This window comes from Clupea harengus, chromosome 22, assembly GCF_900700415.2.
Source record: "Clupea harengus chromosome 22, Ch_v2.0.2, whole genome shotgun sequence".
Classification (NCBI taxonomy): domain Eukaryota; kingdom Metazoa; phylum Chordata; class Actinopteri; order Clupeiformes; family Clupeidae; genus Clupea; species Clupea harengus.
The window spans coordinates 19,126,344-19,140,998 of NC_045173.1; the positions used below are offsets into that span (position 1 = coordinate 19,126,344).

Consider the following 14,655-nt stretch of genomic DNA (forward strand, 5'->3'; position numbering starts at 1 on the left):
TCCCAGTGTGGGTGTGTGTTTGTGTGTACATGTGTAAGTGTGTGGGTGTGTGTATATTAGTGTGGGTCAGAAGGCTTGTGTTTAACCGAAGCAGTCCTTTTCTTTCCCTTCTTCTCCCCCTTCCCCCTTGTCTATGTTTCCTCTCCTTTTCTCTCTCTCTCTTGCTCATGCTCTCCCTCTCCCCCTTTCTCTCTTCTCTGGCTCACCAAACACTTCCCCTGGGCCCCCCTCTCTAACCGCCTCTCTCTCTCTCTCTCTCTCGCTCTGTAGAGGTTGTAAAGGCCAGCCATGTTGTGTGTCTCACCAAGCCAGCCTAAAGTGAAAACATGCAGGCTGTGTGTGTGTATGTGGAGGGGGCAGGCCTGTTCGGGTATGTGTTGTACGTACGTGTGTGTGTGTGTGTGTGTGTGGGCTAGTGTGTATGAAAATGTTTGTCTTTACGTGTGTGTGTGTGTGCGTGTGCGTGTGCGTGTCCGTGCGTGCAAGTCCGTGTGCCCGTGTGTTTCCAGTTGACTGTCGCACCCTGCTCATGTTAGTGACACTGAGGAACAGGCGTAACTCGCGCTCCGGCATCTGAAATCTATCTGCCCATAAATAATACATACATCACATTCCGCCTGTGAGTCCAACACAAGGTTTAGGAGGGAGGGAGAAAAACTCAACCTTTTTTATTTCGCAGAGGAGGAAGAACATCTAAGCTCCTCATCCTCCACTTGCTCAGAACAGAGAAAATGAACGACAGAGCAACAGCAAGAGAGAAAGTACGAGCGAACGGAAGAAGTGGAAGTCAGCGAGGAGAGAAGAAGGTGGCGGTCGGGAGGGACAATAGAGAGATGGAGCGGGAGGGGGAGAGAGAAGGAAAGTTATTTGTGCCGAGGCTGCCAGAAATTCTTTTCATTTTTAATAAGCCCCACGGGAGGTCCTACCCTCACAGACACTTTTATTATCCAAATCTCCCGGCTAAGTTTGAGCACAGACGCTTAGCACACAGGAGCTCTTCCCCAGTCTCCGCTGTCACACGTAGAGTGGGAGGCGGGCAAGTTCCCATTAGCAGTTTACTTACAGCAGTCTGAAGCTTCTGTCTTAACTTGCCGTGTACAGTCCAAAAGGAAGTGGCCTCGGACACACATAAGGTCTCGTCCGAGTCAGAGTGGCCAGGGCCGTGGGCGTGCGGATTCTTAAGGAGGAGATTTGATTGTGTCTAGTGTGTGTGCTTAGTGTCCAGTTCTTGGTTACTTCTCTGTCTGCTCAGGCCTCGGCCACACAATCAGTGCTCGTTTTGGAGACATGTTTATCCAAAGCGACTTGTTTGCATACAATCCAAGGAAGCATCCATACTGATTTAAAATGATATCTGAACACTGTACAAAGTGACTTGCATTACAGGCAAAGTATGGACTTTATAGGTATGTGATTTATACTGGAAATGGAGCCTATACATACTTTGTTGTTGCTTGCACCTTGCCCTACCAGTTGATTCAGAGAAACACGAATCCTGTGAGCTGGTGTTTTTGTTTTTTTAGTGTGTGTGCGTGTGTCTGTGCTTGCGTGTCTCTGTGTGTGTGTGTGTGTGCGTGTGTCTGTGTGCGTGTCTCTGTGCGTGTGTGGCTGTGTGTCTGTGTGTCTTTGTCTTTGTGTGTGTGTGTGCGTGTCTCTGTGTAGGTTTGACGTGTCTCTGTGTGCGCGTGTGTGTGTGTGTGTCTGTCTCTGTCTGTGTGCGTGTGTCTCTCTGTCTGTGTGCGTGTGTCTCTGTGTCTGTGTGCGTGTGTCTCTGTGTCTGTGTGCGTGCGTGTGTCTGCGTGCGTGTGTCTGTCTCTGTGTACGTGTGTGTGTGTGTCTCTCTCTGTGTGTGTGTGTGTGTCTGTACTGTGTTTCTGTACTCATTCCTTATGAAACCACACCAGTGCTACATTTGCTTTCACACACTTTGTAGTCTTTCTTACTGCATGTGTGTGCGTGTGGCACGCCATACACATTTTTTCTATGACCATGCCCTGCTATGATTGGTGTGTTGACACACTGTGTGTGTGTGTGGGGGGGGGGGGGGGGGGGGGCCTGTGGGTTCCTCTCTGGTGATGGCAGATAAAGAGATCTCTAAAACAACCTGCATATCTCTCCCTCTTTCTTCCCCTTTATCCTTTGCTCTCTTCCTCTTCCTCTGTCTCTCTCTCTCGCTCTCTCTCTCTCTCTCTGCTCCTCCCCAGAACTCCGGTGTTCCCCCCCCTTCTCCTCTTCCCCTCCTCTCCTCTTCCTCCAGTACCTAATTAATGGCATTAATTATCTCCAATTAGCGGCCCTGTCCTGGCAGCCGTTCCCCTGTGCGGCTGCCTTTGTTTCGGGGAGGTCCGCGACACCGTACTCTCCCCATGGGGCTGTCACTGCCCTAATGAAAGGCTGCTGGGCCGCACACAGGGCCAAGGGGGGGCTCAGTCTCAGGTGTGTGTGTGTGTGTGTGTGTGTGTGTGTGTGTGTGTGTGTGTGTGTGTGTGTGTGTGTGTGTGTGTAAGAGGGCAAGATTGAGTGTGCATCTTATTAGCCTCTTTTTCCCAGTGATCGGTGGCCAGTGGCCCCTGGTCAGGGAGAAGGAGAGAGCTGCATATAGCAGCAGTTTTTACTTGTTATGTATTCTCTGGTACGTGGTCATACAGTGGTGTGTGTGTATGTGTGTGGGTGTGTCCTGTGTGTGTGTGTGTGGTGCCGTGTTTATGCTTGTCTTGGGGATGGTGTGCTATGGTGCAGGCGGCAGAAGGTCACAGCTGCTACCACTCCTGTGTGTGTGTGTGTAGGGGGTAAGAGTTATGTTTACAGAACGGACACCGTGTTCGTGTTAATGATCTGGACGACAGCGCTGTGGGGCACGGCCTCGGTCATCATTCTTAGCGTTGGGGTGTTTGTAAGGTTAAGCTCAGTTGAGCCTCCCTGTGTGTGTGTGTGTGTGTGTGTGTGTGTGTGTGTGTGTGTGTGTGTGTGTGTGTGTGCGCGTGCGTGCGTGTACACACAGGTGTGTGACTGTGTTTTTGTGTGTTATGCAGGTGTGATTCCAAGCCCTGGTCTCCACTGCCGTAGATGAATGGAGCGTTAGTCTAACTACTTCCTCTCTTTAAGAGCAGGTTTCAGGTGGGCTCTTTAGAGAGATGGTGAGAGAGAGAGAGTGAAGAATTTGTGCTATGGGGGCTTGTTTAAAACCCCTGGGGATTCAAACGTCCCTCCTCTGTGTTGGTTGGCCGTGGCATGCTTACTCCTGTGGCTAAACGTACCCCTACCCCCTGCCGGGGAAGCTGGCGTGAGGCTGGCATTAGTGCCCGCTGTGTGGGGGAAGATGGCTTGCAGCGCTCTGGGATCATTGGGATTCTTGAACTCTTCCACTCCAAAAAGTTGTTAAAACACGATCGAGAGAAGTTTTGAAGGAACGTGACTAATGCACAGCTCCTCATGCACCCACGCATTCCGGCTTTGGCACACACACACACACACACACACACACACAGGCAATGCCTGCCCATGTGCCGGTGATTCCCTCCCGCTGAAATCATCCTCTCCCCCCAGGTTTCCCTCAGATGGCACACACACACACACACACACACACACACACACACAGAATAATTAATTGGCCTGATTGACACAGTTGCTACAGAGAGAGTGTGTGCAGAGGTGTGTAGCCCAAACAGTCTGATCACTCAAGGGGGGAAGGTGGTGGGGATGGGGGTCTTTCCCCGTCTTCGACTCGCTGTGAGAGCTCGTGCTACATGATCCCTCCCTCCTCCCCTGACGTTACCCCCTGCCTGAGTCCTCCATTGATTAAAAGGAGCATCTGTGTGGCAGCAGTGTTGATTATGCACACAGGCTTGCGCTGCTAATCTTTAGAGAGTAAGGAGCACACTACGCTCACAGCAGGGCTAGCAGAGGAGGAGAGAGGCGCCGCAGACCGCGCCACTGGACAGACTGAAGGCAGCGTGAGGGTGAGGGTGAGGGGGAGGGTGAGGGGGAGGGGGAGGGGGAGGGAGACAGATGGAGGGAGGGAGGCCAAGGGGGATGGAATGAATGAGTGAAACCGCTCGCTGCGCCACTCTGACAGGATTGTCTGTTTCACCTTTCCTGCCCTTTAGATTGGAGTTGCCCATAGATATAGATGCCCTCCCTGTCCCCTATATCTCTCTGTAGTCCTCTCTGCTATAGATGCCCTCCCTGTCCCACTCTCTCCTTCTCTCTGTAGTTCTCTCTCTCTCTCTCTTTCTCTCTCCATTCCCCCAGTTCTCTCCTGTCCACCATCTCCTCTCTATCATTTCCTTTCCCTCCCTCTCTCTATCTGTCTGTATTTCTCTCTCTCTCTCTCTCTCTCTCTCTCTCTCATCATTTTTCCCTCTCCTCTCATTCCCTTGCCGTCCCCCTTGTGCGCTCTCTCTCTCTCTCTCTCTCTCTCTCTCTCTCTCTCTCTCTCTCTCCCTCTTTTCCTCCTGTGGCACTGCTTATGAAGGCAGATCAGGTTTTATTGTTTGGCCTGGCGTAACGACTCACAGTCCCTGATGATTTAGCGGGGCCTCTGGAAGTGGTTCATTTAAATATTTGCAGTGATTGATGATGCAGTGGGCTTGTAATCAGTGTCCATCCTGCAGTCGATCCAATGACAAGTTTATGAAAGAAGTGTTTTTACTGGTTGGCCTCCAGACGCAGGCCCAGCTGAAGGGCTGAAATGGAGGCTGACAGTTTGGCCCAACATGCTCCCTCTGGACAGGCGAGTCGCTTGACGAGGACAAGACTGCATGGTTTACTCTTGCCGTTTTTGTTTTTGTTTGTTTCCCTCACAACAGAGTAGAATAGAATAATACACACACACACAAATGCGGTTAAGCGGAAGAACTAGTATTTCAGTGGGAGGGAGGAAGTGGGTTGACATGCTTCGACAAGGAAAGTGTAACTTACTCTAGTAGCAAAGTCTGTGAATTCTTGACAATTTGCAGTTTGATCGGGGCGGGCGGGCGGTGGGGGGGGGGGGGGCGAGGTTGTTTGAAAGAGTGGCAAAATTAAGGAGCTTAACAAATACTTTCCACTGCGTGGCCCAGCCAAGGAGCTCATGTGGAGGGGGAGGGTGAGACAGTGATGGCGCTTGTTCAGCTTAAGCAGCAACGGGCCCAGCACACACAGACCGTGGTTACATGGATTCGAATAACTGCCTTAGTCGGACTGAAATCGCATTATCCGTTTCATGTAAGCACCTTAGTCGGATCGTAGTCGGACCGCACATAGTCGGACTAACACCCCTGGATAACTCGATCCGATCCAGTTGATAGTTCGACTATTGCGGCATGTAACGGTGAATTGGATAAGGAACTGGACTTTACGTCTTTGTGCATGCTTGAGATCCCGCCGCCCTCCTCCCTCCCTCCCTGCCAGGTCGTGACCGGGAAGACGAAAGAGACGATACGTTGTCTCAACTGTTCATACTAATGACACGTTTATTTATGAATATCCTGCAGACTGTCTCACAAGCTTATTCTTGTTGACTATGAACAAACATAACAGAAGAGGTCCGAAGATATGAGTACCTTTACAACCCCTCCTTAAAAACGTATAAGGACGTTCAAATTACGATACTTATGTGGTGCCAGTGTTGACAAAAACGTTGACTGCGACTGTTTGGACAGAACGCGCTAATTCACCGAACAAATACTTTCATATTAATTTCCCACCACTTGTTAGTCATGTCATCCATTCATATCGATGTGAATCAATCAATACTAATACATCTTTAACTGTGATGTGTTTTTGTTTCATTTCACAACGTATTTACTGTATAATCAACGATAGCAGGTGCCCGCTTGTAAACAGTCCACATTTTATTTGCTTAAAACACACAGCAGTACTGTCAAATCAGAAAGCAAATCAGCTGTCAAAGGGCTGTTACCTGACCAAATACCTTTCAAACTCGGTGATAGTATTCACAACTAATTTGTTCTTCATTCTATCAAATATGATGAAGTGTGGTCCGCGACGGCCACAAGTAAATTATTGCGACATTTCTAACATACAACTCAGAACGAAGAGAACACAGCCAGTAGTAGCCTAATCTAATAAAGAGTTGCCTAATCTATTAACAAGGTCATGGATTGGTGGCTTAAGACAGGAACTATGAAAAGAAAATTAAATGAGAAAGCCTCTAACATAGACAAGGAGAAAGTGGTTCAGCCTCATTGGGAATTATCTCGCCGCGGAGTTGCATTCAAAACACTGTGTTTTTCTCCCGCTGAGACAGCAAGATGATAACTAGGCTATATTCTGTGTTGTGTGACGTTGGATAATGACAGCTCTTAATTATGAAAAGTTGACTACTAGGATGGCTGTATTAATGCCAGTGGGCTAGCCTACTGTTGGTAGTGAAATACTGCGGTCAGTATGCGCATCGTTGTGTTTTGTGATGTCTGTCTGAGTGTGTGATGGGAGTATGAGGCTGTGAGCGAACTATAGTTTGTAACATAACCAAGTCACGCATGGAGCAGGGTTCCAGATGCTTTGCCTTGCGCATTGTCATATCTATAACTAGCCTACTGGTACGTACAAAAGGAGAGCCCACCCGCGAAAATCATGTGTGCGCTAACAATTGTCTGGCGCCAGGTCTTGGGTAGGAGGCATGTTGTTCCGGGGATATTTAGTTAAATGGTCCGCGAATTTTTTTTTATTGGCTAAGTGGTCCTTGGTCTGAAAAAGTTTGAGAAACACTGCTTTATAGACAATAACGATCATACACTCCCATTGCACTCAAACAACCACACTCAAACGAGGAGATATTGTATCAATTAGCCTATTAAGTACTGTATTTATTGATTGCAAAGAGTTCAACGTTACAGCAACATAACTTTGCTCCGGTCGCTAAATCTGATATATCCGTGTGCATCATCGCTCTCCCTCTCTCTCTCTGCCACACCCAACCTGTAACCTACGTGTTTATACATTATAGAAGCAAGACCATTATATTGTAACAAATCACGGAAGCGCGGTACATTTGTTATGGCTTTTTATTAAACACTAAAACACAACACACTGTCACAATGGCACGGGCTTTATGCCCTGGTGCAAGTTACCACGAACAGACTGTGCTACCGTCACCCACCTGTATAAGCTCTGTCCCAACACAGAACAACGACATGTAATTAGAACGGTAAGGAACATATAGGGAACGTCGTTGAGCTAGTGCATCACATAGAGCAGGGGTCTTCAACCTTTTTCAGCCCAAGGACCCCTTGGCTGAGAGAGACACTGAGCAGGGACCCCCACCCCCGCCGCCCCAAATTTGGGCCTGATATTCATACATTTTATTTGGAACTAAGTGTCAGTCACACACACACACACACACACACACTCCCCTACACTTGTTTGAACATAATTGCAAATCATCTGTGACACACAACTCGTTTAAATTTATTCTGTTTATTATTGAAATTTTTTCTCCCTTACAGTTAGCCATCACTCTGTATTCAATTAGGGAGGGACAAAGAATTGAGTAGCTTGAGAAGCTTAAGTATGGATGAAATATCTCATACCTAGTGAGAGATCTGACGTTTGAGAATTCATCACTCATGTCTTTGGCAACAAGATTCTCCCTATGAAGCATGCAGTGCGTCATACGGCTCTTGCACCGCCTGTGCACATCGCGACACATTTTGGCCAGGGTATGTCATGTTCACGGAAAAAATAGTTCTATCACTTTGAAAATCTCTGAACTTGTTTTACGTCCAGAGCTGCTTACAGAATAGATATTCCTCCTGCATCTCATTTTGGTCGACAAATCACAAAAAAGCTAAAAGCTGAGCGTCGTTTGACACATCGGTGGATTCAACTAATTATAGTGCAAAATAATCTGCCTTTGGGAGTTTTGCGACTAGTAGTGCCCTCACATCAGCTGCCAATTCATCAATAGCATTGGGATGCTTTTCAGTTTTTTAACGTACTCATCCTTCCCAAACATTGTTTTGCAAATATAGCTGCTGGCAATATTAAACTTTCCGCAATTATGTACGGCTGTTTGGTCTGAGCGACACGTAATGCAACTTGATAAGAGGCTTTTAAAGTTAGCTCGCACACTTTGGCTGATTGTCTCATCAATGTCTGCTGGCCCCCCCAAAAAAGATTTTAAACAGGTAATTAAAAACTTCAGATAATTCTCTGAATATTTACGTGTGTTCTCCCGTTTGGCTTTTGGCTGTTCGTGGAAGGGGTGTTGGCATCCTCTGAATGTAGGTCATCTGAACCGCCATCAGTGGTGTCTGACGTGGAGCTTTTGTTCCGAGAAATTACAAAACGATTAAAGCAGGTAACGTGTTTTGGCACCAGATAGCTAAATGTAGCTAAAAGTGCATATGTTGCCATGGTGATCAAATGATCGCGTGAAGACTCATGGGTAGCCTATGTATTATTTTTAACGAATAGAAAGCAATTTTACGTTATGTTTATGTTTATGTAGCCTATTGGACGTTTTTAATTTTTGCAAGAGGGAAAAAATGCTTCAGATGAAATAATTTGGCGGACCCCCTGCAGTACCTCCACGGACCCCCTGGGGGTCGCGGACCCCCGGTTGAAGACCTCTGACATAGAGTATAACAGTATGCGCCCGCTGCACGGCATTACGGGGCGACTATGCCGGCACGTTAAAATATTCTGGTTTAAAGTTAATGCTTGTGAAATCAGCTGTCACTCGGCTATTACCTGACCAATACCTGTCAAACTCGGTCATAGTATTCACAACTAATTTGTCCTTCATTCTATCAAATATGATGAAATTTGGTATTGTACCCGTGAGGCAAGCCTGAGTTAAGTTCTGTTCGGTTATCTGGCGCTGAAAAAACCCACGAATAAGTACTGTCAAATCAGAAAGCAAATCAGCTGTCACTCGGCTATTACCTGACCAATACCTGTCAAACTCGGTCATAGAAAAATATCATGAATGCATATTTATTACAATGGGGAAACTATAAAATCGGAGTACGGACAACTAATGCCCAGCGTTGACGATGCAGATATAGAGCTGGAAACAGCTAAATGAGCTACAGCCCAAATGCAGTGAGCTTTATCAAGCCCTGGAAAGTTCGGCACATTTGCCCGTTTCCACAGCGTCTGCTGAGCGGTCATTCAGTACAATGGGGCGTCTTAAGACATATCTTACGAAGTACGATGACTGACAAAAGACTGACTGGACTTGCTCTCATGAATATTCACACAGATTTGGAAATCGACAGTGAAGAAGTACTAAAACAATTTGATGCAACTGGCAGAAGGGCAATGCGTTTTGGCTGTAACCCATTATTTGCGCGCGTGTGTGTGTGTGAATGTGCATGCGTTTCTCTCGCCTTTTATCTTTCACCTTTGAATAATGTAACTTATAAACACGTTGGCCCAGCAGAAACAAACAAACAACGCGATGGACAACCCAAGAGGCAACACGCATTTCTGGACCGATGAACAGACACGATTCATGCTCAATCAACTGTTGTTGTTGGTAGTGGTGAAGAGGTCAAGCGGAAATGGCTGTATCACCACTAGTTGTAATGAAAACAGCGCCACCTATCGTATCGGATATGACATGCTTTCGGCCAATGATTCGATTTATTCACTGCCATGTATATTGGGATAATAGCACCTACCCTCGAAAGAAAGCATAGTCCGACTAAGCAAAGATTCGAATTATACCATCATGTAAACACACTGACACACACACTTTCTTTTGGGATGGCTTGGTTGTTCATTCTCCATCAGGGAGTGAGAGGTGAGCACGTGTGTTCAGTGTGTCCAGCGTCTTGCGCTTCAGCAGCAGCGCACCCAGCACACCACCCCGAGACGAACAGTCCCAAAGGTTTGTTCACACACATAGTTGTACACACATAGCTGACAGCCTGCCCTTAAGCTGTGCTGATGTGCGGAGGTTGTGGGCCGGTGCTGGATGGGTGAAGGCAGGATGGAGAGTTTTGAGGCTAGATAGGCAGCCTTAGATGAAGCTCTCTCTGAAGTCTCTCTCTGTCGCCGCTGAACACAAGCTGCTCTCCTGCTCTTGAAGCCCTGTGAGCTGGGAAACAGAGGTCTGTCTGTCTGTCTGTCTGTCTGTCTGTCTGTCTGTCTGTCTGTCTGTCTGTCTGTCTGTCTTGACCCTGTAGTTGAGTTTGTGTGTGTTGACCCTCTTCTGTAGAGTGTGGATCTGTGTGTTTGGACCCTGATGCTGACTTTGTGTGTGTAGACCCCGAATGGTGTGTGTGTAGACCCTGTATGGTGTGTCTGTAGACCCTGTATGGTGTGTCTGTAGACCCTGTATGGTGTGTCTGTAGACCCTGTATGGTGTGTCTGTAGACCCCGAATGGTGTGTGTGTAGACCCTGTATGGTGTGTCTGTAGACCCTGTATGGTGTGTGTGTAGACCCTGTATGGTGTGTGTGTGTAGACCCTGTATGGTGTGTCTGTAGACCCTGTATGGTGTGTCTTTAGACCCTGTTGTTGAGTGTGTGTGTGTTTGGACCCTGAAGTTGAGGACTGGTTTTAAGGTGAGCGGTTATGTTAAGTTGAGGGCTGGTTGAGTAAAAAGGCCTGATGAGCTGATGGTGGTGTGAAGTGAGGACTGGCTCCAAGATGCCTTGAAGGCCAACATGAAAACAGCTCTCTCTCTCTCGCTCTCCCCCCCCCCCCCCTCTCTCTCTCTCTCTCTCTCTCTCTCTCGCTCTCCCCCTCTCTCTCTCTATCTCTCTCTGTGTTGTTTGGTCCTTCTACATGTGTTGTCTTTATCCATCTCTCTGCCTGTTCCCATGTCTCTCTCCATCTATCTCTCCTTCCCATATCTGTTTCTCTCCTCCTCTCCATCACTTCCTCTCTTTCTTGTGTTATCCATTTCTCTCTCTCTCTCTTGCTCCCTTTCTATCTCTCCTCTCTATCTCTATCATGCTTACGCCATCTCTCTCTCCTTCCCTCCCCTTTCTCTTCTCCCTCTCTTTTCCCTCTTCCCTCCCTCTCTCTCTCTCTCTCTCTCGCTCGCCCTGCTGGCAGATGATTGACGGCCTGAGGGTTTTAATGGCACTGGAGAGGCAGAGCTGAGGTCGGGGTTGTCATGGCAACAAGGAGAAAGAGGCCCCTCTCTGAAGCACCTGAGCGGAGCAGAGTCTTTGCTGGCAGATTGCTTGTGTGACACACACACACACACACACACACACACACACACACACAGAGTCACTCTTCTGAACTGCTCTCTGAGGTGGCATGGGTCTTCCTGCATATTGACCCTTACGCATACACACACACACACACACACACACACACACACACACACACACACACACACACCCACACACTTTTCATGCAGCATACCCATTTCCTCCCATGCATGCACCATCCAATGACACACACGGACACACGGACACACGGACACACGGACACACGGACACACGGACACACGGACACACTTCATGCAGCATACCCATTTCCTCCCATGCATGCACCATCCAATGACTCTTGACAGACACACAGACACACAGACACCCTGTAAGCTCTGAGAGTGTGTGTGTGTGTGTGTGTGACAGTTTTTGTGGAGTGCTGGCTGTAGTAGCCGCGGGTGAGGGATCAGCAGCAGGCAGCGCAGTGATGATGCGGTTGCCTCTCAGCGCTCTGATTGGCTGAGCGAGGGTCAGTGGGGGGTCAATCCAGAGACAGGCTGGAGAGAGCCAGAATACTTCTTATGAGCTGTCAGTGTACACACACACACACACACACACACACACACACATACACACATACACACATACACACATACACACATACACACACACACACACACACAAAGACACACACATATTGGACATGGATGTGCACATGATGCATGCTGGCAATAAAATGCAGATGCGCGCACTCACTCACTCACACAGGTTCAGTGCTGTAAAGACACACAGTTTGACCGATCTGCATATGTGTCTGCGAGAGGGAACCGACACTAAGGTCCATGCCGCTTGGCGCATTCTTCGAATTCAGGCGAGCCTTATTGACATGACCGACATACAATACAGCAGAGGAATGAACATGCGTGTGTGTGTGGGGGTAGGGGTGTTTGTGGTGCTTCATGTTTGAAGACTAACGTATGATGTGACTGAAGTATACTCCGGCGGAAGTTTGGGTCAACGCATGGTAACCCATGACGCTAACCAGCATGGTACAAAAATGTTGTGTGGACATGTGCACGTTGACTGCGCGCGTGCATGCGAAGTTTAAAGGGCTGACTCCGGGTCAAGGGAAACGGATCCATTTTTTGCTATTTAGTCATTTAGCAGATGCTTTTATCCAAAAGCCCCTTACAGTACAGATGCCCATTTTCATTAGTATCTTTGCTCCCTGGGAATTAAACTACTAGAGACCTGCTGATAAAATGAGAGTTTCATTTATTAAATGCTTCAGTGAATCATAGCTGTTTAGATCACCAGCAATGGTATTTTAAGGTAGTTAGCTATCGCTATTTAGAAAAGAGGTGTAAATGGTTAGGAAGGGGCAGATAACTATACACCTAGAAAAGACAGCAGTCCTTGCTGTAGATTCACGCAACGTAGAGATATTATTTTCAAACAAACATTGAGTGATTGAGCTTGTGAGCTGAGAGACGTGTCTGCAACAGTAAAACTAATTGTGTTGGAGTGGCAAGGTGTGTGTGTGTGTGTTGGTGAAATGAATGTTTGGTTGGGAAGTGTGTGTGTGTGTGTGTGTGTGTGTGTGAGAGAGAGAGGGTGAGAGAGAAAGCATGATTAGGTGGCAGAGAGCACATATAGCAGGGTTTTGTGTGTCTGCGTTTGTAAGCGAGAGAGAGCAGCAGACGTGTGTGTGTGTGTGTGAGTGAGTGAGTGTGTGATGGCTGTATGTGGGGTTGGAGGGTTGGGTTACAGCAGCAGGGAGGGTGTGTGCGGTGGGGTGTAGGAGGCGGCCTGCCAGCTAGAGCTCTGCCCTGGAGTAATCCTCTCTCAGGTTCACACACACACACACACACACACAGATGGAGGGAGAGATGCGCACAGACACACACACACACACACACACACACACACACACACACACACACACAGAATGAGTGGGGGAGGAGAAGAGGCAGCCAGAGCCGGGGCAGTGTCTTTTTTTTTTCTTTTTTTTTCTTTTTTTCTCAGCATTTCTCTGCCTGAGCACATCTGATTCTGAGCTCCGTCCTCTGTCGGCATTTGCTTGTTTTCCGGTCCTCCCTCTCTCTCTTCCCTCCCCACCTCCATCTCTCTCTCTCTTCCTCCCTCCCTACCCTCTCTCTCGCTCTCTCCCCCTCGCTCTCTCCCCACCAACAAGATATGTACACACATCCAGCACACCCAGGCTGCCGCTGCTGTTTTTAATAGGGTTTCTCCTCCAAATAAACACACACACAGATTCCTGTGCTTTGTTTAGGGCATGTCTGTGCACTGTTGAAGTTAGAGTCAGGCTGTTGTTCACAATGTGTCAATCACACATTGACAAGTTCATATATCTCTTGAGTATATTACAAAGCATTCAAGCATTTTATTTTGGTGCTATTTTCATGTTGTAAAGGATGTGTTCATCCAGTGGTCATTTAATAAAGATGTTGGTTGGTTTCTTGTTCCTGTCAGCTTCATAGATTTACCAGTTTTAGGTGGTCAGTGGTCTCCCTTCTGTTTGTTTGCCCCAACTGCCTCAATTCTGGTTACCATACGCTGGCCTCTGTGGAGTAAAGTATTGTGGCTTGATGCACCTTTCTGTGCTGTGGAAAGTAAAGCCATGCAGCTACACGTCCTAAGTTGTAGTGCTGAGAACCTGTGAATCTATGACATGGGCTGTGGCGCTGTGAGCACTTCGGATAGACGATGGATATACAGTATGTGTGATGTCTACATATCAGACTAATATTGACTGCTGCTGTGTGTGTGTGTGTGTGTGTGTGTGTGCGTGCGTGCGTGCTGTGCTAGGCCCATTTCTTACCTGTATACCTCTCTCTCTCTCTCCGTGTGATTCCAGAGTGCGGCAGCGGCTCCCAGTCCTGTGATGGGCAACATGCCCCCTAACGACGGCATGCCTGGCGGACCCATGCCCCCCGGCTTCTTCCAGGTAAGATGGCTCTTCTCTCCTCCTCCTCCTCCTCCTCCTCCTCCTCCTCCTCCTCCTCCTCCCTCTCTCTCACTCCTCCCATCCACACTCGTCTGCCGCTTCTCTGCTCTGCCCGGCGCTGCTCGTTCATGCCTGCCGTCCTCCTCCTCGAGCCTCATCCTGTCCCTTTCAGGCTGGAAGCGTCCTTGTTGGAGAGTGTGCATGTGGATAGTGGCACTGTGCTAGCTGTTCATTACTTTGCTGCTTAACTGGTGGAATTTGTCTGTTAAAGTTGATCTGTCCAGATGCAGTGTGAAGTCCCAGCGGTAGGTAGGTGTGTGTGTGTGTGTGTGTGTGTGTGTGTGTGTGTCTCACAGTGAAAAGCAGAGTGTGTCCGTGCTTGTGTTAATAGTCTGTTTGTGTGAGAGTGAGGGTGACAGCCAGGCAAACCGTTTCGGCTGCCCGCAATGCTTTAGACCCTGTGCATAGAGCAGAGGAGATAGGAGGACACACACACACACACATTGCATTTAGGTTCTCACTGTTGTCTCGCTGTGTGTGTAAGTCCCACTGTATCCACTATGGAGGA

At 48.1% G+C, this 14,655-nt stretch overlaps 1 protein-coding gene across 1 annotated transcript in view; it reads left to right on the forward strand.

Moving 5' to 3' along the window:
* The window catches only part of zgc:110158 (uncharacterized protein LOC553590 homolog), a 68,137-nt gene that overhangs the window by 35,801 nt on the left and 17,681 nt on the right, over positions 1–14,655 (forward strand). Inside the window, exon 5 of the mRNA XM_012835223.3 lies at positions 13,998–14,087. Coding sequence (XP_012690677.1) covers positions 13,998–14,087 — 90 coding nt within the window. The remainder of the gene's footprint in view (positions 1–13,997; positions 14,088–14,655) is intronic.